This window comes from Lasioglossum baleicum, chromosome 1, assembly GCF_051020765.1.
Source record: "Lasioglossum baleicum chromosome 1, iyLasBale1, whole genome shotgun sequence".
Lineage (NCBI taxonomy): Eukaryota > Metazoa > Arthropoda > Insecta > Hymenoptera > Halictidae > Lasioglossum > Lasioglossum baleicum.
In genome coordinates this window covers 17,369,347-17,393,562 of record NC_134929.1, presented here as the reverse complement: position 1 = coordinate 17,393,562, position 24,216 = coordinate 17,369,347, and the positions used below count along the sequence as shown (strand labels likewise).

The following is a 24,216-nucleotide window of genomic DNA, read 5'->3' as shown; positions in this document are numbered from 1 at the left end:
GCAGTATATTATGATACAAGAAACTAGCAAACTCAGCTGTCGCTGAGTGCGGCTCTTTGTGCAAAACACAAATTGTCCGTCTCACTTGCAACACGCTGGAAACGAATTTCATTCGCACATTGATAAGTTTAACAAGCTGAATATAACCAGTTAGAATTCTTAAATCAAGTTATAAAATTTTAGGACATTCTTCAGAGTCGGTACGATGCACAGACATCGCCCCTGAAGGACTAATCGTTTATTTGCGAATTGTTACTGACAAACATGTCGTTGATAGGGATAAATACTATACAGTTAGTAAGATAAATTTTTAATATGATTAATTTCTTATACAAATTAAAATGGGGTTTAATGTTACGATAATAAAGGTTATTATTAAAATAGATTTTACACGCGATGCAACTTATAGCACGTGCTGGTTTATCTACAGATACAGTAAGGAGCATAACTGATTCATCACTCTTTAAATCAGAATAACTTTTTTATGAATGGACCAACAACTTCAATTTCTCTGTAAGACTAGAAGAATTAGTTTAGTAAATGACGTCTAAAAAATATTTTGAAAAAATGCATTTGGTCGGAATTTTACTACTTTTTTAGCTGGGCCAATAACGAAAAATTTAAAACATGTGTTTGGTCAACTCGTATAAATTATATACCCCCTGAAAATGTCATTGAAATTGGTTAATTGGTTTACGAGTTATAAACGATCGAAAGTGGTAAATTTTCGGCCTTTTTACCACTTTTTCATTTATAATTTGTAAACCAATTAATCAATTGCAATGAAATTTTCGGATTGTATATGTATAATTTATAGGAGTTGACCAAACGCGTTTTTTAAATTTTCGTTATTGGCCCAGCTAGAAAAGTAGTAAAAATCAATTTTTACTATCTTTTTTCGCAATTCCGACCAAATGCATTTTTTCAAAATATTTTTTAGACGTCATTTATTAAACTAATTCTTCCAGCCTCACGCAGAAATTGAAGTCGTTTGGTCCATTCATAAAAAAGTTATTCTAATTTAAGGTGTGTTGAATCAGTTAAGCATAACTGATTCACGTTAGTATGTTAATGTTGTAAGAATTAGATACGCGAGTTGGTTAAAACATTGGAGTTTCTTTAAAAGTACGTGATTTTACGAAGTCTCGGAGATTCGCAACTACGTCGGAAATGACCCGGTGCGAATGCGTCAACATAAGTAGATCCTTATCCGGATCATTTCCAGAATGTCACTTAATTCCATCGTCGCGAATGCACAGCATGAAGTTCAACGAAGTTTCCAGCTGAAGATGGCGCAGTTTCCCAGCGCCAGCTCTCATCCCGTGGTAATTCCTGGTCGCAGTAAGGTCAGGTGGCGCGGACAGTTAGCTGCAGGGGGACAATTAGTTGCCACGGAGAGTCCTCTAATTGCGAGCAAACAGGGTAGCCGACTCGCCTTCTTGTTTCCACGGTCTCCCTAGAACAATGAGCCGCGCTTTCATCGGCGCGTCGCGACGCCTCGTATCGTCCCGAATCTTTATTCGCAGACAGTCGTTTGAATAACGCGAGTTTTACGAGTTCTGGCTTCGGTTAATTGCCATCGAACCGTTCAGTATACACCATGGGGGCTTTATAGACGTCTCATGTTCCGTCCGAACGTTATCTGCATACTCATTTCGAGCGACGAATAGTGGTTCTTAACATTTTATCTACCGGATGCCTATTTTTAGACTTCTCAATAATTGGGCTCGTTAAATCACAATTGGGCCCAGTCATGCGGGAGATACGGTTATTTTCAGCCATTAATTTTGTCACCAAACACCGAAACTGGAATTATAATTCACTGGATTTAAAATAAAAATTTTATTTTAAAAAATAATAACAATCGAAATGATCGTATGTCACATAACGTCGACCATGCATAAGCAATGAGATACGTCATTGTCGTCCCCGAAGGGTTAAAAATTTAGTCATGGATTATAAATATTCAATAGTTAAGAAACATTCGCCGGTAGATAATGTGCCAAGTGGGCCGTGTTGTACGATAAAAACAAGCGGGGGTGTGTCTCGTGGACGTATCGGACACACGTGGAACCGTATCGCTGGACACTAGGTCTGTGAGTCAGCTGACTCAAATTCGGCCCGATAATGTGGAGATTATGGCAGTGACTCTGCGCGAAACATGCCGAGATAAGAGTATCAGGTGTACAGATTGATTGCTCTTCTAAAAAAATGAAATCGATAACATTTTGTACGTATTACTACGGACGAAAACGAGCTGTGTACCAATTACTTTGTACGGAAACAAACTACGTATCTAGAAATTATATAAATATGAAAATGATTGACAATTTTGTTCGCCTCGTCAACGAGAATGCATTCTCAATGAGTTGTACTTTGTTCATGGCTAAATATGTACATATTTTTACGTATTAGGTGTGCAAATAAGTTCTTTCCCCTATTTTTTCCAAATTCAAGATTTTATTATATGTTACGTTACGTAAAATGTAATAAAATCTTGTCTGGCGTGACTCCCAATCTTTCTGCCATTTCTTCTTGCGTCTGACTCGGATTTTCGTTGAGCAATTCCTCCAACTAACCGTCATCAAACTTGCTCGGTGAGCCTGAACGATCGTCATCTTCCGAATTAAAATTTCCGGCTTTAAATCTTCGGTACCACTTTTTGCATGTTCTGTAAGATACAGCGTTCTCTCCCAGTGCCGCACAAACCATTTCAGTAGCTTCAACAGCTGATTTCCAAAGCTGGAATGTAAAAAGTAAGCAGTGACGCAAATGATGCTTCTCGCGCGCCATATTGCTTGAAATTGTTGCATAGGAGTTTCTAAACTCTTAGAGCGCTCATCATGACCCTTCATTAAACTAAAAGAACGCTCTTTCAGTTGGCACCAAAATCGGGAAGTGCATAATTCGAATTCGGTCAGAAGTTCTGATCGTAGAAAAAAAGGGGAAGGGGAACTTATTTGCACACCTAATATTTTAATGTAATTGTGAAAAAATACCGCAGTAAAACGTGCAGTAATAGGTACGACTACCCTAGTCCTCCTTCTAATTAGCAGGCTTCCTCTAGATAAATGCGCCGATTCGATATCACGCTGTTATCAAAGTCGCTCATTAATGAAACCACAAACGCGATGATAAACCGGGCGATTATCAACAAGCGATCGATACAAGTGCCGTGACTGAAAGGATCGGTTCCGGAAACTAAGAAAGCAAACGAGAAAGGCGTCGTCGATATACTGACGTGGTTCGAAGCTAGGCTAAAACGTATCCTGCGATATAATAATTGGAGCGCACGAGTCGAGGGGTCAGCCCGCAATTAGACGAAAGAGGTTGCGACGTTTCTCCGGGGAGTAATGTTACCGCGGATTGGATTAACTCGCGTACACGAGCCAGCCACGGTTCGCTACGTCGGTCGTGCAATTTGTTCTACGGTGACCAAACGAGTAACCTCCGTTTCCAGTTTGTAACGCGATCTTACTTGGAGAAGCCACGAGAAACGTGGTGCGCCACCACCGATCCGGTGGTACGGGACGCAGTCGGGTGGAACTACGTGAAGAAATAAGTCGAAGAGAAGGAACAATATTTTTCGAAGTGAAAACTTCTTGTGACTCAAAACGATTTCGTCTTATTCGGAATTTTTCGCAAATACGGGGAGAACCACGACAACGTGATGATCCCTCTGCATGCTTCCTCGTCACGATTTCTTGTTTCCTCGATTAGAGAAAGCAGAAGCTCGATTCGTTGCTAATCGGTTCGCTGATCGTATACCATCAAGGAAATTATGGGGATGCTTTCCTCTGGAATCATCAAGCAAATTCATCGATCGTTGCGCCGATAAAAACCGCATCGAACGTCGTCGAAAACGTGCACTCTAGTCACGATTACTGAAGAATTCAATTTCTTAAAATGCTTTGCAATGTTCCGAACACTTTGCAGTCTTGTTTTAATTAAAATTACATACAGTTTCTTCTCATCTTTTAATCAGGTTTATTTGAAAGGTGGAGAAGTAAAACAAACTACAGTTGCAGGCTATTGATGTTTACGTCTTACGTCGCATTTAGAACTTCGCAGGGATGGTTGCGACAGTCGCGTTCCAATTCTCCTTCTCGCATAAATTGGATGAGCGTGTTTGCTCGATGCAAGATATTACTTTTTCCTCATCAGGCGCAGGTTAATTGCATTTATCGAACTGCCGCGAACGAAGGAAATTCCTCCGCGGTTTCTTTCCAGAACGGTGGGTTTCCCCATGTTTCGTTTCGGGATGCGAGCATCGTCGTCGCGGCTTGCGAAACCGGCATAAATTCGCGGAAACGTGAACGCGCGGTTCTTTTCCATCGGACGGGCACGAGTTGCAACGGCGCGACCGCAGCTCCGCGAGATTTATGTCGGCTCTTTTTATCCTTTTTCTCTCTCTCTCTCTCTCTCTCTCGCAGGATTCTCTGTGGAGCAAGAAATTTGAAAAGGCATCTGCCCGAGGCGGCTGACTCAGAGCTCGCTCTATCGCTTGGCTCGTTCGTCTCCGAGATATTCGCGACTGAACACTGTTATATCAGGTCGTTCGGAAAGTTCTGCGGACTTTCTGCTCCGGAAAATGTTTATTGCAGCACTTGGTCTACAACTTTGCTTCCAGACAGCGACTCTATGCTCAACCGCTCTGCCGCCGCATCCCGGTGCTCTTGGAGCTCGTTTATTGATCGAGCATTCTTTTAACAATAAATACAATTCGTCTTACTAGGTTTTTGGAGGTACTACATAGACAAGTAAAAGGCATTACGCAAGTTTTTCCTTGTGACATAATCACGGAAATTCGACGGCGCTATCTATCGCCCGTAGACGAATGCTAATTTAACTGTCGTAGTTTAACATAGATTACACTCTCCTTGTTGAAAACAATATCTCAAAACACTAGGTATCCAATTCTTTTCGTCCTCTATTGTTTCGATTTGAAAATTTTCTTTTTAGCCGGAAATGCATAAAATCTGCAGTCATGACTAGACGGCGGATTTTTATGCAAAATTAAAAATTGTTCACATCAATTGCAAGAGTTTAGGGACCATGTAAAAACTCGTTTCTTCTATCATCAACATGAATATTCTTTTAATTTCGTAAGTGCATAAATGCATAAAATCCACAGTCTGGCGGATTTTTTTCTTCTGGGAATTCTCCTTGGTTCGTTCACCGACATTAACCAAGGAATCGTTCACGTTACCAGACGACAGACTGCCAGAAAGCCGTAGCAGCAGCGAAATAGCCGAATTCGCGAAAAGCCGGACGTTCGACGAGTTCTTGAACTACATTCTTCCTTTCTTATGAATTTGAAGAGATCTCGACCGCGTTTGGAAAGTGCTTTGCACACGTGAGCACCCACACACACACACGGACAAAAGGCGCGTACCTGCTTCGTAGACGAATCGAAAGTGTTTTCGAGTGAAATTCCAGCTTGCTTCCTAATTACGCTGGCACGCGTAATATTTCCAAGAACCACGCGAAGTCAGCGAGGCACGTTCGTTTTGTAACCGCTCGGCCGAGTTCCAGAAACGCGTTCTTCGAGACGCGGAGGACCTTCGAAACTGATTAGTGCGTCGTTGGGAAAGAGCAATTAGTCGGAAGTTTTCGTAAAGGCGCGCGGTACATACATACATAGTTGCAGTAGGGTCTGCGCGCCGCTTATGGTCGCAGGTGTAAGACCTCGCTTAAGTATCACGCTGTCTTCCAGCTTCGCCTTGTGCCCGCTGACGCAGAAACACTCGAGAAACTCCTCGAGCTACCAAGCTGAGTCACATCTATCGGGACACTCCGCTAATATACGTATACATTGTTGAACTCTGTACCGAAACACTGCCAACCCGAGCCAACCCCGAAATGCGCTTGCGAGGAATAAGGTAATGTCCCCTTTATAAGGCGTTTAGTGGTGCAGTTCTTTTTATTATTATGTACCACGAATTATTAACTTGCCATGTTGTTGTTGTATGCGTCAAACCTTGTAATCGAATTTTAAACCTCTTCCCACAGTCCAATCTTGCTGAAATTTTGTATACACACATGCTTCCGATGACAATAAAAGCAGAAAATGAAATATATAAAAAAAACTTTTTAAAAACAACGCTTATATTAATATCCATAAGTAGGAGAAAATAATTTTTTTCCTGGTTCTCCATAAAATACCGAATCTAGTTAAATGATTAATAATATTTTTCTTACTTATAATTGGTCTTTATCATCACTAGACAGCGGATGTTTATGCAAAATAAAAATTTTCTGCCCGATTTGCGACCAACTGGAGCGACATAGAAATTTATTTTTTCCCTTAACATGTTCAAAATGTGTTGAAAATAATATAACAGTATTCTTAAATTCGTCTAATGTTTTTACTGTTTTAAATTACACCTGCTCGTTTTTGTTATAAATGCATAACATCCGGGGTCTAATCATCACGATCAACGTAAACAGAATTATACGATCGACTGGATCATATTGATTTACCTTGCTCAGAATCACGAAATCCCAATGAGTAATTCGATTTACCACCTTGAAATAGTACATCGAAAGATTACATTGTGACGTGTATCAATTCTGAAGCTCGCACGAAGTTTATTGACGAAACTTCGGAAACGTAAACGTTATGCCGCGCGTAAATCTCGCCGTGACTCACCTGAAATGCATTCACAAAGCTTTGGAAACATAAACGTTACGACGCGTGCGTAAATCTTGCTCGAGTCAAAGTTTATCGACGAAACTGCGGAAATGGAGAAAAATGATGAATATCGAAACATTTGACCCGAGACAATTTCTCGAACTTACCTCCTGCATTTCATATATCTTTTCCACAATTGTGAACAAATTATTAAGGGTAGAAAAATTTTTTTTTAACCGTGGGGGTTGCTTGCACATATGTTCAATTTCAAAGCAGTAGACCTATTGCAACTTCTTCACGTCTGTTTTCCTCTTTCTGCAAACGTCACTAAACCATTCCACCTGCCATTTTCGCATAACACTCTCCTAATTTATTTCGTTACCCCACTCATTTCAAAACACACGGGGCACTCTAAAATCGCTGCACCCAGTTCGAAAATATTTTTCAATATTCGTACACGAGCAATCGCATGCTCAAACATTTTTATTACCACGCTTATATTAGCTTGCCCAGTTGTCGTTGTTGTATGCGTCAAATCTTGTAATCGAATTTTAAACCACTTCTCGATGAGCTAGAGACTTGAAACTTTAAACATAGCTCAGAACTGGATGACAATGCAATATTAAAAAACAAATTTTAAAAAAGCTGTGCGTTCAGGAGAAAAAAAATGTTAATATTAACCGTCACATCTCGTCGCGCGACACTCGGTAGTACGTCATCGCGTTCAGGAATCCCCACTCCGCGCGCCAGCGCTCCCTACTCCACTACGCGTTCCCACTCCGACTCATCCCCACTCCACTGACCCATTTCGCACCGAAGGAACTTAGTCAGTGTGGTGTTCCGATCATTCAGTTCCATTTCGGACAATTTCGGACTCCGTCAAGAGACGACGTCTCTCGGAGTCATCCACTCATTCTATCTCGCGTATTTCCATATCTTGCGTTTCTATATCTTACTATTTGATACCAGTATTACTATATTTTGCGTTCCATTTGATAAAGACTAAAAAGTAGAAAATAAAAAAACACAAAAAATCTTTTTCAAAACCACGCTTATATTAAAATGCACTAAAAAGGAGAAAATAATTTTTTTAGACATTGGTGACTATAAATAAAAGCGTGGAGCGCCCATGAAGATTACGTCAATATAGTTTAATGCTCCACGCTTTTATTTATAGTCAGTAATATCTGAAAAAATTGTTTTCTCGTTTTTAGTGCATTTTAATATAAACATACTTTTTTTTAGCCATTGTACATACTAACACAGTGCTGAATATATTTTATAATCGACGGCTCGTATACGGCAGATCACGGGAATGAATCATTCATAGGCTCGCAGAAACGGGCAAGTCGAGAGGCTCGCACAACGCCGAGGTCGAAGTTCGTAATGCAAAACTGCATCCGTTCGTTGGGAAGAACGCTGTCTCGTAAGCGCCGGTGAGGAATTGTAGGCGGAGGAGGCTATAGAACGTCCGAAATGCGATTCCGGCCGGTGAGCAATTCAATAATCGTGATCGAGCTCGCTTTGACCGTGAACGCGGCAGAGAAGCGCGTCGGAGAACTGCATCTCTGCAGCGCGAGCTTTGACTCGCCCCCGGGAAACCTCGCAAATAGGATTTTAGCCAACTGCAGTGATTCTCGTTAATATTTGGGCGCTTTAAAAGCGGATAATTCACTTAGAATTAGACCAAACTCGACTTGAGGATTAAACTTGAGTCTCTTTGAGAGGTTAGCAGGATCACGGCTTAGCTAGTTTACTGGATCACGGCGAGAGAGATTTTGTTTCTTGATTCATATTGATTGGGAATAATCATTCTTCCAGACGAAATATAAAGCAGTAGGCAGATTAAAAGAATTTAGGAGTGTCGATATATGCATTGTCACTAACGTACATATTTTTATTTGACTCTAGTAGCTTCGGATTTTGCTCGTTTAGGAAAATAGAGATGACTTTCACGTGTGTGTGTGTGTGTGTGTCGTCTACGTGGCCTCCACCTACAAAAAAAAACTATTAACATCAAACGATATCCCCCTCGATGCCTTTCAACTTTCGTGGAAACATTTTCCGGTATCATAAATAATTTCAGAGATGTTCGAGGGGATCGATTTAAGTGGGACACTCTGTATCGTATACGACCGCCGCGCCGTTGAATTTGAGTTGGCATAACGATGGCGCTTCGAAAATGGAGGGGAACTTATGATGATCTAATATGTATACGCCCATCCTGGCGATTGACGAGCGAACGACGAAGTCAAGTCTTCGCTTTCACAATGAAGAGAAACTTCTGGGAAAGGGAAAGCGACTCGCAGGCCGATAGAAGAGCGATTAAGGGTTGAAAGGAAGGCTGGACGAAGCAGATTGGAGGAGGAAGGCTCGAGGAAAGGAGAAGAAGGCAACGAAGGAATCGATAGCTATTGTCATGGCGACCGCAGCTTCGACCAGTTCGAATCGACCCTTTCTCTGGCAGGCTCGCGATATTCTCGTGGCGAAAATCGTCGACAACAATGACATCTTTAGACACCAGGATCGGCCAAGGGAAACCGGCGGCCTCCGACTACAATTTCCTCGACAACACGGTAAAAACGCACGAGTTCGCTCGATCGAGTTTAACCTGGTTTTCTCGTCAGCGAAACAAGGGTTCCGGCGGAGGAACGAGCGCTCGAACAGCATTCTCTCGCAAGCAAGCTGAAATATCGTTATCGGAGGGGTTTCCCAGCGCAGCCGAAACCCAGACGCTAGTTAGAGCGGTCTAACGGGGAAAATTGGAGCCGCGGTGCAATTTACGGCATCTTGGAGATGGTGCTTTGATGCGCGAACACTGCAAACTTCCCAAAAGACGACCGATTCGGCCGGAACACCGGAAACAGAACCGCTATGCTGTCCCGAGTAGCTTCGCTGTTTCTCCTCGAGTAAGGGGTCCGCAGCCGCCATCCTCGTGATATAACATATAGTGAAAACACTAAAAATATTTTAAAAGATGTGAAAAGATGTAATAAAGAAGTATCAATTTTTATTCTGTTTTAAGAACATCCACAGTTATCTAGTTATCACAGTTTGGACTATTCTAGTAAACTGTTATTTACGAATGGGGTAGTTCCAATCGTGAACCAACAAATTGCCAATGAAAATCTAATCAGTTCTCCTTTATATTTCATACAGTGCATATTCTATCGATGACCCGTTGAAATTTCTGGACACGATAGCGCAGAGAGCAGGTTTCGCGCCGTGTTGTCGTGATAACGATCGTAATTGCCGATTTCACAGTAAATTGCACGGGCATGAAAGCGTCGCGTTCACCTCGCAGATGGACGCGCAGATGTCCGATCGCTATCAAGATCGGCGTGTACATGTTTTTCCGGTCGTGAGAGCGGATGCGAGGGCGGATTCCAGTCCGCTTTCGTCGAAACACGCGCGTCCACGAGAGAGTCCTGTCTTCGCCAGTCTGGTAGAAGGGAATATCGATCTAAATCGAGGACTGGCCACGAGGAACGGAGTCATTTACATACGTTATCGGAAACGCGGTTCGTGTAGACGCAGGACGTAATGGTTAAGATCGCGTGTGGGGCCGTTTCCATAAAACAGCTCTGGAATTAATCCGAAAATGTTCGTGCCGTGACATCGGTCCAAATTGGGCTCTCTCGTAAGCTCGTGCTCCATCAACTCCACTGACTGTGGGCGTGTTAGTAACAGTGGATCTGATCGGAGTTGGTTAAGTAAACTGTAGACGATCTCTTAAAACATGTGTTGGGCAGTCTTCTATGGGTGTGGGAGGTAAAAGCGGTTTTAGTGTCATGTTCTGGATTTAAACGAATATTCGTTTACCAATTAATACAAGAAATAATCGAAGAACTTTCTTTGTAGGGCTACCTTTCTGCACCTTGTTGTACTTTGTAGGGCTACTCTTTCTTGCACCTTGTTGTACTTTCTAGAGCTACCTTTTTGCAATTTTTGTTGTACTTTGTAGGGCTACCTTCTTGTACCTTGTTGTACTTTATAGTTTTGTGAGGGTAGTTTTTCATCCCAGAAAAATTTGCTTGTACCGAATAATGCGAAATTAACATCCATGTGAATTCTGTGCAGCGTGTTTTACGATCGTGGAATGCAAAGAGGTTTTCGAACCCCGAAGAAGACGATCTCTCGGAGTTTGCCGTTGGGAAAGAATTCGAGAGACCATCCATCCCCCAAGGTCTCTGCTCGGAATCCGATTTCCGTAGTCGCTTTCGCGTTTCTCCCTCGGTATTTTCGTTCGAAGTGAAGGGGTGTACGGCTGTTCGTGGCACGTTCCTTCGTACCTGAGAACGCAAACCAATTTCAGGCTCTGATGCACACACCTCCGCGTTCCTCGTCGGTTTCTTTCCTACGTTTCCGTGTTTCTGACTCGTCGACGCGTTCAACGTAGACATTGTTTCGAGTTGCACAGGATTCTTGCTGCGAAACATTCTCGATACCACCCTTAAGTGCGTTATCAGTTCCTCGATGGGGCTATACAAGTATTTATGAAGTCATGCAACATAAAATGTCTGAGCTTCTTCATCCTTATGGAATTCTATCGTTGAAACAATTTTTGATTGAATTTCAGCACTACTTGTCAGTCTTTTTATACGAATTTCTCGTCTGTGGGACTCCCTTCATCTCGGGACTCATTCAGAAAGAAGACCGGATGCGGTATCTAATCGTTACGTAGAACGCGCGCATAACTTCGCCCCTTATCTCACGCGTGATTGCTTTAATGTCTCTGCCATCCGCGCTTCAGTTGTATTCCGAATACAGTGTAGAATTTCCTGTCTAACTGAAGCCTCTTCTCTCACTTTCTTTCTCCTCCTCGATTCTCCTCGCGATCGATCACTTCGAAGTGACACTAACTTGAACGCATTTGCTCGGCCATTAAAAAGATCGTGTAAGACTCAATCCAGTCGAGTATAAGAGCAGTAGAACAATCTAAAGGAAGAAATGTCAAGTCAGTGCAAAAATTCCTGTCCGATCTCGTCTTAAAATAGACGGGGAATCGGACACGAACTTTTGCACTGACCTACTAAATTTTCTAAAAACTCGCAGTCTAATCATTGGGGACTTACATCAGCCAAACGTCGATACGTCATACATCCTGTCACGAGTGACTTATGGCAACCACTGTGCCAAAACGTAGTTCTCTACAAGAATAACAGAAATCTATATCTGAAGATTCATTGATTTTCAACGTGAACATTCGCGCGTCTCCAATTGAAGTAACCCGAATTGAACCAGTATTTTTCGTTCCTCTGTTCCAGGATAGGAGCAGCATTATATCGAGGATGCATTAGCGCCGGAAGGTGATGCACCTGGCTCTGAGAAGGGTTAAGAAGCTCGGAGTCCCAAGCGGCAGGTACTGTCTTCATCATTTGATCCTGCTCCAGAAGGCAAGAACCTCGATTCTCCGATTTCCGAAGCGAAGGAGCACCGTTCCCGAGGGAGTGGCGAATCTAGGGGAATTCCAGAACCGCTTGGTGGGTCCTAGGGAAAAGACAATAGTTGAGCCAGGAACCCGAAAAGAGACGTCAACGACGGCGAGGACCGGCTTTGAGGCGGGGGCTTCAGGGAGCTCCTCGTCCTGTACGGCGCTCTTCTAACGCCGATAGGAAGGAGTTATGGTGTCTCGCACATGCGATGACTGCGGCGGCAGCCGTGGCACTGTGGCATCGTGCCCACCTTTACAAGGCGATCGTTTGCGTCGTCCTCGCTCTGATCGCCATCCAGTATTTACTTAGCGGCGTGATCGATCGCCGCTCCATCGAGACGATTTTCACCATTAACGCTACTAGGTAAAACTCCCCCTTGAACGCTACCAAATTCTAGGGGTGGACGGCTACCCGAAAATCAATCACATTCTGGTAACGGTAACGTCCAGTAATCAGTCGTGAACCTCTTACATCAAAGAAGGATTGCGTGAATTTTTCGAGTCCAATACGGACCGGAGAGGCACAGAAAAGTTAGCATGTCCGCCTGGTTCAAATTTCTCGCAGTACAGTGGTCCACGTAAAGCGACGATCGCGTATGCCTCGCTTCCAAGTAAATTCCCGAGAAAATTCATTCCAGCAGTGCGGCACGTCGTCGCGTCGCCGCGCCGCGCCGCCGCGGCACGTACATTCCACTAGAGTACGTGATCTCGTTACTTCGTTAGCGGTCATTTAGATTGTCCGTTTGCGGAAGCGGTTGCTAACGATCCTTTGACCTTTGCGAGCCGTGTGCGGTACCTCCGAATTCGCCCGCAATTTTCCTCCCCTACCCCCTCCACTGTTCCTCTCGGAGAGTTCGAGCAATTTAGTGAGCACAGAGTACCGAAAGGAAGCAAAGGCCGGTTAATTAAAAACTGTAACACAGGGAGTACCCGCGGGCATTTTTGCGCAGGGATTTACGAGCCGCGAACCGGTACCGGTTAATTTCGAATTTCGCCAGCGGCGCGTGACAACAATTTGTTACTCTCTCGCCGGCTCGTTTAGCCGTCGCGCTAGAAGCCGCGCGATGCACCGGGATGCGCTGCGCGTCGAGGCGCGTCCTACCGCGGCGAACCGAGATGCAGTTATTTGTCGACGTTTTGCGTCGTTTCCTGTCACGCGCCGCGCATTAAGTCGCCGCGCAGCGCCGGAGAGAGAACGTCTTTACACGGTTCCTATCGCGTCGAAGAAATTGAATTTTATTGCTGTTTGATCCACGCCGATCGCGAAATTCTCGAATCGCATCAATAATTTCACGAAGAGCAACGTATTAGTTGGTACAACCTACATATATTCAGACGGTTTTATCTAATCTGACGCTGCGCATCTAATCCTCCTTTTAAATCTAAATCTTTTAATTTGAAACTTATCTAAAGCTAAAACTTTTTAAACGTATCATAATCTGAAGCTGCAGTTTCCACAACTATGTATGTTGCAGGTACTTTTGATCTACGAGCCTCCACGTCACTCGCGCGCTTCACAAGCTCGGACGAAATCTCTCCCCTTAATTTGTCAGGTATTCCTCTCTGCCGTAAAGTTCTACTTGTACATGCAAACGTTCGCGAATTTACGAACTTTCTGTTTATTCTGGATTAGTAATAAGGGAGAGATTTCATATTCAGTCATGACCAGATTGCGTATTTTACTGCAAAACGAAATAGTCCGTATTCGTTGCAAGATACAGGAATTACATAAACATTTGTCTGTCCCAAAATTATTTTATTCGATGGAGAAGACTATAATATATTATGAAAATCCAAATCTTTTTGCTATTTTGCATGCCTAAGTAACGTTAGAATAGTTTTTTCTAAGTCGCGACGCGACGCTTCGACGAATCGTGGACCGTTTTGTACGCACGAATCTCGCCTCGTGGATCACGATCTGCTTCCACAGCAGTCTGGTATCGCGTCGCGACTCGGGCCGTGTAGATACGCGTCCCACGAATGCCAACAACCAGCTCGATCATATGAACAGCTACCTGAAGTTTGCGCGTCTAATCGCGCCGACTCGGCAACTCGCTGTCCCCGTTTATTTGCGATTGGATACCACCGCACCGTAGCGAAGATTGTTCCCATATTTCACCGGCGCGTTTCCAGGAATGTTCAACTCCCCGCCGCGTATCGGCGTCGCTCTCGTCTCGGCCGCAGTATTTCTCCGGAGAGCCTTTCGGGACCGCAAATCCTGGTCCAGCGGCGAATATCCGCTTGCGAAACGATCGATCGCGGTCCACGGAAGTCCTGGACCAATTCTCCCTGCGGACACGCTGGCTCCAAAAAGTATTATTTGCACACTGAATTCCCGGTGTACGTGAAAAAATACCGATATTCTGGCCTCCAGCGGACATGAGATTTCCAGGTTTTCCCTTTAGCAGCGCGTCGGAAAGCTAAAAGCTCTGCGCGTTTGCTATTAGCTGTATTAGGCACCTCGTTTATCAAGTATGGAAACTGTTAGGCCACTCCAAAAGTTCGTGCCCGATTTCCTATTCACGCTGGAACTGCCGAGATCTCTGAAATCTGAATAAATTAGCACTGTCTTTTATTACCACGCTTATATTAGCTTGCCGAGTTGTTGTTGTATGCGTCAAATCTTGAAATCGAATTTTAAACCACTTCCCGATGAGCTAGAGACTTGAAACTTTAAACATACTTTAGAACTGGATGACAATGTAATATTAAAAAACAAATTTTAAAAAAAACTGTGCGTCTAGGAGAAAAAAATTTTTATATTAACCGTCACACATCGCCGCGCGATGCTCGGTAGTACTTCATCGCGTTCAGCGATCCCCACTCCGCGCGCCAGCGCTCCCTACTCCACTACGTGTTTCCACTCCGACTCATCCCCACTGCACAGGCCCACTTCGCACCGAAGGAGCTCAGTGTGGTTGTGGTGTTCCGTTCATTCAGTTTCATTTTGTACAATTTCGGACTCTATCAAGAGACGTCGTCTCTCGGAGTCATCCCCTCATTCTATCTCGCGTATTTCCATATCTTGCGTTTCTATATATCTTACTATTTCATACCAGTATTACTATATCTTGCGTTTAATTCAAAAAAGACTAAAATGTAGAAAATAAAAAAATACATAAAAAAAATTTTTAGGAGAAAATAATTTTTTAGACATTGGTGACTATAAATAAAGCGTGGAACGCCCACGAAGATGACGTAAATATAGTTTAGCGCTCCACGCTTTTATTTATAGTCACTAATGTCTGAAAAAATTATTTCCTCCTTTTTAGTGCATTTTGACATAAGCGTGGTTCTTAAAAAGATTTTTTTATATATATTTTTTTTCTCTGTATATTATGCTGTGTACTGTAATTTTAAGTAGCAATGCGCGTGCAGAAAATTAGTTTGACTGTCTTTAAGTACTTACACGTTAAATCAATTTTTTGGGAATTCGTTATTGGCTGCACTGGAATTGGAACTTGTTATTGCCCCCACAACAGGAATTATTTAAAATCGTAATACTTTCATCGTGGAAGTTTCAGTAGATTCCCAGAACGATTCAATTCGATTCTAGCCACTTCAAGACACTTTCTTTAATTAGAGTTCGCCTTGATAGGCATGTAGAGACCGAAATACGTGGCTCGAACGAACCGAGAATAAAATCCAGACGCCGCTGTCTAAAGATACTCTTACGATTTCATTAGAGTTGAACCGGTTACAGAGACTTTTCTGTTCGCAGATACGCTGATCGCGGGTTCAGGCATCATCAACGCGGTCTGATCATTTACGGACCCGTGACGGTGCCGAGTTTGATACTGTCCAGCCTGAATGACTCCGCAACGAGCCTGCAATGGGCCAGCGGCAGAGGTAACTCGAATTTGTCGAAATTGGAGCTCACGGCCGCTGTGTCCACTCGAAATGCGTACCTGTTACCTGGACCGGAAGTCTCGGCGACTAACTCAACGAATAGCACTGCGTTGCAACGATGTCCCCTCATTCCTCCGAATCTCGGTGAGTTGGCATTTTGGCTGTCTAGTAATATTTCTGACACACCGATAAGTTCTATATTTATATCATACTCTATTCACGGACAAAGTCCGTCTAATTAATCATACATTGCATCCCAGCATTAGATTAATTGAAGGATATCATTTAAGCAGACTATCCAACAACGTTCAGTTAACGAAATTGAGTAATCCTCTAGACTCCGAGGAACAAACGAGATCTGATAGGGTTCGTTTTGATGGTTAATTTGCAGTTGGACCGTTGGCAGTTGGTAAATCACCTCCGGAGCTGTCGGTGATTGAGAAGGAGAAGGGTTTCGCAGACGTGAAGCCTGGTGGCAGAGGATACCCTGCGGACTGTGTCGCTAGGCATCGTGTTGCTGTCGTTATACCGTTCCGAGATCGACCGCAACACCTTCAAGCGTTGCTCTACAACCTTCATCCCATGTTGCTGCGACAACAGATCGACTACCAGATATTCGTGGTCGAGCAGAGAGGTGAGGGTGAGCTTCTCCTATCGTAAAATCAATCCTCCAATCTTCGAACGATCCACGATCATCGTGCTGGGACTTTAAGCCGAATTAGTAAGCGACGTCGCAATCTCTCAGCACGACTCGTGACGCGTCACTATCTGGGATTGTCTACACCAGGGACCAAAAATAACAGTTATTCTAAAATTTTCTACGATAAAAGTCATTAATAACGAGTTGATTAATATTGAAATTTAAGATAATGTATACAAAATATAAAGAAAAACATTCGAAGAACAAAATGATTAAAAAATATCGATTTTTATACTCTTTGGTTACAAATAACAGTTAGTAGTGTCCAAAAAATTGGATCCTCCTCGGTGACTGTCATCGATAAAGAAAAACTGTTGCGATTGCTCAAAGCAGTTATCGATGAGAGAAGTTCATTTCGATCGCTCATAACTAGACTGCGGATCTTTATGCATTTACGAAGAAATTGGTTGAGTGAAATATAGATCAGTAAAGGATTAGAAGAATTTAAGAATATCATAATGTGTTGTTTTTAATGTAACAAAATCCTTAAGAAATGAAATCAATGTTTATATTATTCCTGCTTCCCACAAGCAGAACATTTTTATTTTGCATAAAGTTATGAGCGATCGAAATAAATTTATCTCATCGATAACTGTTATGAGCGCGATCGAAATAAATTTCTCTCATTGATAACTGTTATAAGTGATCGAAATGAACTTGTCTCGACGATAACATTTACCAACAAGAGTTTAGTCGATGAAATACTTGTTATACTATGACCATTTTCTTTTTGGTTATAACAGTTATACTCCCTGGTCCATACTATAGGTTCGTGACGTCACTCTGGTCTTGGCTGTAGCATTTCCCCAACTATTTATCTCTGGAATCCCTTGCTCTGGTAACGCTGGTAGACTACATCGGTAATGGACACGTTAGGGGGCCCTCAAACGGCTGCTTTCCCCACCAACCTCTCTTTTATGGTGGGGGACAGTGGGCGCTATGGTGGGGACGGCCCTTTCTCAATTGAGACAAAACTGCCCATCCCTGGACCACATTATAGCTTCGTGACGTCGCTCTGGCTCCGACTATAGCATTTCCCCCACCTAATCTCTCGATCTAGTAACACCGCAGATCAGCTCTCCCGTTTGAAGGGAACCGAGTTTCCACCTGCGTCGCGTAAACAACTTCCCAGCCCCCGATAGTACAAAGCCGCGCGTCGCGAACGAAACAATCGATCGTTTATATCATTGTTAACGTTGCGACGCGTTGGATCGGCGAGGTATCGATCGCGTTTCGCCTCTGGCCTCTCGATTCTTGTTTCTCTTGCGTAACGAACATCGAATCCGTTCGTTCGCCGACGAAACCCATGAGCGAATCCCGACGCTGATTTCGCGGGAGAAACGGACACGGAACGCCGCGCCGCGCCGTTACGCAACGTCGTACTCGAACCTAATCGTTGAACAGAGAAGGGATATGTAGATATATAACCGGCGAATCAATTGGTTCTCGAATGACATCAGATGTTCGACATCGAGTCCGTCGTCCGCTACGTTTGTATCATACGTACGGTATTACCACTAGATCCAAACGTTGTAATTAGCTCGCAGCAGCTGATGGCTAGCACTGTCCGGTGTCCTTGCCGTGCAAATACTAAAGAGGCACTCGAGGCAGCACGATTGAAGCTGTTGAGGCTGCCTCGCTGTGTACACAATGCTTTCGAGAGCGTTTCTCCATTGTCCAGTTTCCCAGCTGACGGACTCTTACCTTCGCGCTAGCTGTCGCAGAAAGTTACGTCTAATTAAACTTCAATTCTGTCGGTAAAAAGACGTCCTTATTCTACTTGCGCCGCGGTAGAATTAATGAGATCATGATTAACTTTTTTTCTTGCAGTTGATTGTTCGTTGTGAACGATCTGTCTGAGATCTAACGTGAAATCGTTTGGTGCAAACACGTATAAGCATTTTCTAATTTGATGCAATTGTGAATTAATGAGGTCACGGTTGACTTTTTTCCTTGTAGTTGATTGTTCATTGTGAACGACGTCTCAGATCTAACGTAAATCCGTTTGGTTGCAGACGCGTATAAGCATGTTCTAATCTGTTTCGTTTTTTAGAATAGAATCGGGCACGATGTCTTTTGCAATGACTAATTTTATTTTGTTAATATATGATATGAAAGGAAGATATGGAGCAGATGCAGCTTCAATTCGAAATTGCAGGTTTAATGCAACAGCTTTACATCCTTAGAATTCTGAAGCTTTAGGTAAGTTTCTGTTGACTGTGATGCTTCAGCCAGTTTTAAAGCGAATCGTAATGGAAAAACTGGTGTACAGAGTACTCGGAAAGTTGATTTTTTCCGTGTTGCAACCACAGTCGACCGCAATGCGGTACCAGCGGCGTGCATCCGATGCACCACGCGCAGTAGGGACAGTTCTGGACGCGTTACACCGGCACGCCAGCCTTAACGCGGCTTTAATTGCCCGAAACGGTCCCGGACACGGTTTCGCCCTACCGCCTCTTTGCAATTCAGATCTTGCTCTCTTACTCCCCTACTCTCTTTCCCACTCTCCTGTTACCCTCATCCCTTCGTCGTTCTTTCCCCGGGCTACTCGAGATTAAAATACAAAGTCAGCCACCGCGAACAGTTTGCTTTACATAATTGCCGCCATCTTGAATATTTAGTGAATCTAATCGATGCTTTTTTGCCTCGATCGCTTCTGGCCGTCGGAATTGGGAAATTAGGCTTAACACGTTCACCATCAACGTTTGTCTTGTTAATAGTTTCCAGGCAGTGTCTCTCGTGGTTGGAACGTTGTGTTAAAATGCAACGTATCATTTTATGAAACGATCAACACGGTGTGTTGTATTGTTCTAACACTCTATCGAATGTAACGTATCATTTTGTAAAATAATACAGTGTCTCGTGAGATTGTAACATTTTATTAGGTTGTAAAGAAAGAAAAATGCAGGATTTTTGTTCCTTTGTCTTAATTACAATTTTATACCAATAATTATAGTTATATGTCATTTTAAAGCTTGTTTTACGCTGTATTTAATTATGCTTTTGATATTTAATTTTATTCAAATTTTTATTAAATTAAATTTGGCTTTTATTTCAGGATGCCAAAAAGCGATTTTTGCATTATTTTTCCTATGAGTTCGAACTAGGCCGAAGTGCTGCTCGAAGGAAGTGTCAACGAATGCACAGCTTTATATTTTTAAATAATATTAAATTCTCTGTAAAATATTAATTTTAGTACTATTCCCCTCAATAATATTAAAATCAATTCTCATAATAATTTAATGTTGCTATTAAACAATATTAAATTTTCTATAAAATCAATTTTCATATTATTGTTTTTATTAAAACAATTTTGATAAAATTGTTTCTTTACAATAAATCTAATAAATAATAAATAAATCCAATAAACCTAATATTAAATGCAACGTATCGTTTGGTGAAATGTTCAAGACAGTGTCTCTCGTGCTTGTGACATTCCAGCATTCAGTGAATGCAGATTGTCAAGAAGATGGTATTTTTCCGAATGAGATTAAAACACGTAAAAATAAGTATTTTGCCCTGAATAAATTTTGACAAGATGTTATTGATTTCATTTTTTAATATTTTCTTGTGTCGCATCAAGTTTCGAGGGCCACCAATTTTTTACACTCAGAACACATCGTTCTTCCACGAAATGCTTACACATATTATTATTTCATGATAAATTAGGAATAATATTAAAATGAAGTACGATTGGACCGTGATACTGCATAATCGATACAGTTACTAAAAGTTGCTCGATATGTTGCATACAATTAATATGGAGACAGCAAACAATTTTAGAAGTCTTCCGTTGCAATCCGTTAAAAAAGGAATAATGAGAAATCTGAGGTATGAATTTATCGATGTAGCAATAGTAACAGCCCATTGAATCGTCAATCACACTACCGATATTTATGGATACCGATATCGATAGCGGGATCTCGCGGGTGAGGTAACCGCGGCGTCCAACGACCGCGTTGCGATCCGCGGAGACTCGGACTCCGCGAGTCGGATGACTTGGGGCTCGCGGGTTCGATGCAACGCGTTGCACCGCGATGCACCGCGATGCAATTAGCCGCAGCTGTCGTGGGACTCGCCGCGGTACCGTTAATATCGGATGCGTTCGCCGGGAGCATCGAAGAACGTTATTCTTAGTCGTTACCGTAACTCGACGGGAACCGTCTATCCCCTCGGTGATCGTCGGTCTCTCGCGTTAACGGGAAACTCTCGGGACGCCCTCGATCGATCGTGAACGCTCCACGGGAACATTCTGGCTTCGAGAATCGACCGAGAAACCTTCCACACCTCCTGGGGGGAAAGATAAACGCTCTGACCGGCGCGGTTAAACTTTCGAAATTCAATTTACTCGCGCTCTTCTCGCGGCCCGGCCGGCGCGCGATACCAACGGCAAAGAAAGCCCTCTCTCGCTCGACTCGATCTCTTTAGTTGTTATTTAGGAGACGAGGAATAAGGGAAAAAGAACAAAACTGGAAGAAAGAGGCTATTTGTCGCGCGGTGTTTCTCCACCACTCGTCCGTCACCCTCCTTTAACCCGATACAAACGCGTTAACGCTCGAAAAACGACGCGTTTGTCCTGGCTTTGATGTAGGTCCTTACAAATTGTTATCATTAGACAGAATTAAAAATTGTGTCAATTGCAGCACAGATATCACACTTAAGAACTTCTTTCTCTCTTTGCAATGACAATAGTCTCCAACTCTTTTCACCTTCATACTGTTCCCAATTTCTCCTACTCATTTTTCTCACGAATGCATCAAATCCGCAGCCTAGTTATCATTATAACAATACTACTGAGCTAGTTACACTCAGAGATATATTTCAGTCAATTCTCAATCTCCGCTCTCTGTCTCTATCTCCCTCCTTATTACAATTTATGGATAGACCGTATGGCGATTAACTTCATCAATCGATTGCATCAATCGCCTATTTTTCAATGATTTCGTCTTTTAATCAACGATTGACGATTAACTTCATTAATCGATTGAATCAATCGCCGATTTTTCGATGATTTCTTCTTTTAATCAACGATTGACGATTAACTTCATCAATCGATTGAATCAATCGCCGATCTTGCAATGATTACTTTTTTAATCGTACACATTAATCAATCATCCTTGATTAAAATTTTAATCGATTAATGCCCAACTCTGGTTACACTAAAAGCTAGTTGCGCTAAGTTGTACCAAAGAAATGTACATGAGACGTAAACGAAATTAGCAGCTGGCGAAGAGAGGCGCAATTTGTTGACCGCATGATTATCGATTGACGCCCCTCTTTATTCTTATCTTATCACGAGATCTCGTGCGTTAAGGTAGATTTGCATAGTGTGCACACACTGTATCGTATCAGTACAAACATATTGACACCTATTCGATCGCTCGACATTCTCGGGAATGCTGGACTTTATCGGATAACATCGACGCTCGAACGTTTGCGTCTGCCGCACAAATACGTTCTTTGTGCGAAAGGACACTTTGCAATTGAATGGGCACTGCGACATAAAAAGATTTCTGTACATTCTTCAAATATGTACGAACGAGCCCACAAACTTTCAGAATGTGTTTGACAATCCTCTCTTTTTATCATCAATTTTTGCGGTGTCGAATCCAAGAAGATTGAAAGCGATACGTTACTATTCATTTTCCGAATACGTTTAACACTAAACCTACCACCACCGGTTCCAGATTTGTTATTTTACAATTATTGAAATAATACAAATGATTTCATAAGCAATGGTTGTATACATATCTTTAGTAGAGCACGTATTACAATAGGGGCCGCACGAAGTCTAAATATAAGCAATCTTGTCATTTTTATAAGGGAACATGTACCAGTTACTTTTGAGGCTCGGTAGGTTTAGTGTTAACATAGTTCCTTTTGAACAAGTAAGAGTTCGTTGGTTAATAGTAGTAAAAGCGGCCTCTGCATGGATGAACGTGCGGTGAATCTGTGAATATTCTGTGGTTTTGGAACGTCGGAACGATTACGTGGTTGCAGGCAGCGACGCCTTCAACCGCGCGATGCTGATGAACGTCGGCTACGTGGAAGCTTTGAAGGAACGACCTTTCGACTGCTTCATTTTTCACGACGTCGACCTACTTCCGGAGGACGATAGGAATCTATATACCTGTCCCGAGCAGCCCAGGCATATGTCGGTTGCAGTTGACAAGTTCAAATACAGGTATCGTAACTGTGTAACTAAAAAGAATGTCTGAAATCATGTGGCATTCTTGTATGAGAAAATTCAAATGAAATATCCTGTTCGCCAATTCACAGTCGATTTAAGGGGGTAGAGTACTTTTTCCAGGATTGCAAGGGTTAGGTTGTAGCTATACAACTAGGAGCATAATTGATCAGACACACTTTAAATCGGAATAACTTTTTTATGGATGGACCAAACGACTTCAATGTCTCTGTAAGGCTAGAAGAATTAGTTTAGTAAATGACGTCTAAAAAATATGTTTGAAAAAATTCATTTGCTCGGAATTGTGAAAAACAATAGTAAAAATTGATCTTTACAACTTTTTTAGCCAATAACGAAAATTTAAAAGATGTGTTCGGTTGACTCGTATAAACTATATACGTTCTGAAAATTTTACTGAAATTGGTTAATTTCATTACGATCGACCAAATGTGGTAAAAAGGCAGAAAATCGTGAAAATTGCAATTTTTACCACTTTTGATCGTTTATAACTCGTAAACCAATTAACCAATTTCAATGAAATTTTTGACGTGTATAATTTATACGAGTTGACCAAACATAGTATCTTTTAGACGTCATTTACTAAACCAATTCTTCTAGCCTTACAGAGAAATTGAAGTCGTTTGGTCCGGTCATAAGTAAGTTATTCTCCTAGCTATTTGCATAGCTACATGCTGCCGAATAATGCAAATTACGCCTCGTGAACGAAAAAATAGGACTTTTGAGGGAGATAGCGCCCTAGATCGATGTTTTATCCAGCGTTTTTGACTACTAAAAACCCCGTGTTTGTATTATCGAGAAAATAGAAGGCGAATCCCGCACCCTTGCAACCCCGGAAACGAGTTTACCGCCTTAATTGCTGTTTTTTCGAGACAAGGAATCAAGACGATTGCTATTCTTGCAGATTACCGTACGCCGATCTGTTCGGCGGCGTGTCGGCCATGTCTCGAGAACACTTCCGTCTGGTGAACGGGTTCAGCAACGTGTTCTGGGGCTGGGGCGGCGAGGACGACGACATGGCGAATCGCATAAAAGCCCACGGCCTTCATATCTCCCGGTACCCGGCGAACGTGGCGCGCTACAAGATGCTCACGCACAAAAAGGAGAAGGCGAATCCAAAGAGGTGAGAACGACATCTCCAACCCTCGGACGAACGCTGCTCCCCGGCATAGTAATAACATGAATGCGGATACTCATGCAAATTCTCCAGTTTGTATGCGTGTAACTAGACCGCGGATCTTCGTGCAGGATCAAGGTTTACCGAGACGCGAGAAACAGGGATCGAATAGAAATTTATTTTAATAAGTGGAGAATGGAACGCGAGATCCTCATCTGATAAGCACACTGGAAACAATCGTCGTCCGTGTGGGGTTAACGAAATAATTATTCTCAGC

At 42.6% G+C, this 24,216-nt stretch overlaps 1 protein-coding gene across 6 annotated transcripts in view; it reads left to right on the top strand.

Moving 5' to 3' along the window:
- LOC143209787 (beta-1,4-N-acetylgalactosaminyltransferase bre-4) overlaps positions 1-24,216 on the top strand; it is a 53,408-nt gene that overhangs the window by 23,676 nt on the left and 5,516 nt on the right. For 5 of the 6 annotated variants that reach the window (XM_076425948.1, XM_076425939.1, XM_076425963.1 and 2 more), the window contains 5 exons: positions 11,902-12,432; positions 15,790-16,061; positions 16,309-16,557; positions 22,618-22,801; positions 23,727-23,945. In XM_076425948.1, coding sequence (XP_076282063.1) covers positions 12,278-12,432; positions 15,790-16,061; positions 16,309-16,557; positions 22,618-22,801; positions 23,727-23,945 — 1,079 coding nt within the window. In that variant the 5' untranslated portion in view covers positions 11,902-12,277. The remainder of the gene's footprint in view (positions 1-11,901; positions 12,433-15,789; positions 16,062-16,308; positions 16,558-22,617; positions 22,802-23,726; positions 23,946-24,216) is intronic. The other variant, XM_076425980.1, reaches the window with a different exon arrangement.